The 2,975-nt window shown below is 43.9% G+C and overlaps 1 protein-coding gene across 1 annotated transcript in view; it reads left to right on the top strand.

The window, feature by feature from the left end:
* LOC111722105 (zinc finger protein 880-like) overlaps positions 1 to 592 on the top strand; it is a 47,350-nt gene extending 46,758 nt beyond the window's left edge. Inside the window, 1 exon segment of the mRNA XM_023507982.1 lies at positions 1 to 592. Coding sequence (XP_023363750.1) covers positions 1 to 182 — 182 coding nt within the window. The 3' untranslated portion in view covers positions 183 to 592.
* Positions 593 to 2,975: the final 2,383 nt, after the last annotated feature.

The following is a 2,975-nucleotide window of genomic DNA, read 5'->3' as shown; positions in this document are numbered from 1 at the left end:
GAATTCACACTGGAGAGAAACCATACAAATGTAATGAGTGTGGCAAGGCCTTCAGTTTAAAGTTATATCTTAAAAGTCATCAAAGAATCCATGTGTGAGAGAATCCTTACAAATGTAATGTATGCACTAATGTCTTTAGTCACATTTCATGCCTTGCACAGCATCGGAGAATTCATTTGTGAGAGACTGCAAATTCCTTGAGAGTGCCAACTCTTCATTATGAGTTCCATCATTAATCAGCATCACAGAGTCTATGCTAAAGAGAAATCAGATAAATACAATGTGTGTGACTGGGGCTTTATCTAGGCCTGACCACTTACTACACAAGTAAAGGTACATCTTCAATGAAACCACCCAAAAGAAATGTTTGTTATGTTACTAATACCCAAGGACCAGTCCTCCGGAATGTCAGACAGTTTGCACAGGAAAGAAATCAATCTCTATTTTACCAGTATTTAATGTCTGATGATATATGGTGGAGAGTGAGTATAAATCGAAATATATTGCCCCTCATGACTTGGTACATATCAAACTGGCCAGGAGATATGGACATGGTCAATTATATTTATGTTATACAATGTTTCATTATTTGAGGTTCTTTCAAAAGGCTGCTTTAGGCTCAGTGCCTATAGGTCAAGCGGCCAGGGTGCCAGCCACATGCATCAGAGCTGGCAGGTTCGAATCCAGCCCAGGCCTGCCAAACAACTACAACCAAAAAATAGCCGGGCATTGTGGCAGGCACCCAGGGTGAAGTGCACTGTTGTGACCACAGCCTAGTGCACCCTCTAATTCAAGGGTGCTAGCTATCCTGGCCCCTCTACCTTTCAGCTGAGACTACAGTACACCGTAGTTGGTCCACCTGATTTTTCTTAATTTGTTTGTGAGAAAAACAGTCTCACTACATTCCCCAGGCTGGTTTCAAACTTTGGATTCTAGCAATTCTCCCAATCTGGTCTCCCAACTTTCTGGGTTTACAGATGTGAGTCATCATACCTTTTTCCTTTGAGGTTAATATTGTCTGATTTACACAGGATGGCAATGAGTAGTGAATGTTGTATAATGGTCATCATGCCTAGACCATTCACACATGCTTCTTGAGAAATATGGTGGGTTTTATGAACCAAATGTTCTACCAAATCAAAGATAAAGAACAGGCCACAAGCTTTGGACACTGAGAATTTCATGGAAAGACAGCAATAGGTTCTTAAGGACCAATAAAGTTTGTAGAAACAATGCAGGGATACTGGTGGTCACCTCCATTGGATGGTAGTAGGTGGTGTTCATCAAATACTGATACAAAAAAGTCTTTTTTAAAAGCTAAAGAGAGGGTGGCGCCTGTGGCTCAATGGGCAGGTTGCTGGCCCCATATATCGAGGGTGGCGGGTTCAAACCCAGCCCCAGCCAAACTTCAACAGAAAACTAGCCAGGCGTTCTGGTGGGCGCCTGTGGTCCCAACTACTTGGGAGGCTGAGACAAGAGAATTGCCTAAGCCCGGGAGTTGGAGGTTGCTGTGAACTGTGTAACGCCACAGCACTCTACCAAGGGTGACAAAGTGAGACTCTTTCTCTACAAAAAAAAAAAAAAAAGCTAAAGAGAGGGTGGTACCTGTGGCTCAAGGAGTAGGGCACTGGCCCCATATGCTAGAGTGGTGGGTTCCAACCCAGCCCCAGCCAAAAAACTGGGGAAAAAAAAAAAAGCTAAAGAGAAAAGTCAAACCCAAATAGACATTTTTATCAAAACTACTAGTAGAGCATGTTCTTCAGGAGGATTCACATTTACCTCTTGGCACTGTAACTTGCATCTCTTTTATTCAGGATGCATCATAATTTGGAGTTTTAACTAATGAAGATTAATATTTTTTCATAGCTATAAATAAATCAGAGTGTTTCTACCAGTGTCTTTTTTTTGAGACAAGAGTCATACTTTGTCACCCTTGATAGAGTGCAGTGGTGTCACAGCTCACCGCAACCTCAAACTCTTGGGCTCCATGGTGTGGCACCTGTAGCTCAGTGGCTAGAGCGCTAGCCACATATACCGGAGCTGGCGGGTTCGAATCCAGCCCGGGCCTGCCAAACAACAATGAGAACTAGAACCAAAAATATCTCCAGTGATTCTCTTGCCTCAACCTCCCTGAGTGCTAGGATTATAGGTATGAGCCACCATGTCTGGCCACTCTACCAGGGTTGTTTTATTCCACCTGAGGGTACTTCATAGCAGATGATAGTAATGCACCAATGAGTTCTTACAGATGAAGCATCTGGAAATTTTTTTTTTTTGTAGAGACAGTCTCACTTTCTTACCCTCAGTAGAGTGCTATGACTTCACAGCTCACAGCAGCCTCAAACTCCTGGGTTTAGGCGATTCTCTTGCTTCAGCCTCCCAAGTAGCTGGGACTATAGGCACCCACCAGAACACCCAGCTATTTTTCTGTTGCAGTTTGGCCAGGGCCAGGTTTGAACCCACCACCCTTGGTACGTGGGGCCAGCACCCTACTCACTGAACCACAGGCACTGCCTGGGAAAAAAATTTCTTTGTGAAATCAGACATGCATCACTGTGAATTAAATTTTCTGTATTATATTTCTGCATGCTTCTCTCATGTGCCTAGTAGGACCCATGGCATGTACCTGCATTTTCCTTAAGTAAAAATGCATGCATAATAATATGTAAGTGATTTCTAAAAAAAGAATATGCTGATGTCCTTTTTCTCCTTACAGGACTCGGTGACATAATCTTCAAATATTATCCTTTATGCATTTCCTTTTCAGAATCAGCACTGGGCTAGGGGCCTGTGGCTCAAGTGGCTAAGGTGCCAGCCACATAAGGTGGCAGGTTCAAATCCAGCCCAGGCCCGCCAAAACAACAATGACGCTGCAACCAAAAAAAATAGCCAGGCATTGTGGCGGGCACCTGTGGTCCCAGCTACTTGGGAGGCTGAGGCAGGAGACTCACTTGAGCCCAGGAGTTGGAGGTTGC

Source organism: Otolemur garnettii, unplaced genomic scaffold (assembly GCF_000181295.1).
Source record: "Otolemur garnettii isolate 467f Iridium unplaced genomic scaffold, OtoGar3 scaffold00212, whole genome shotgun sequence".
NCBI classification, from domain to species: Eukaryota; Metazoa; Chordata; class Mammalia; order Primates; family Galagidae; genus Otolemur; species Otolemur garnettii.
Note: the sequence above shows the minus strand (reverse complement) of the source record. Positions and strands in the feature narration are given on the sequence as shown.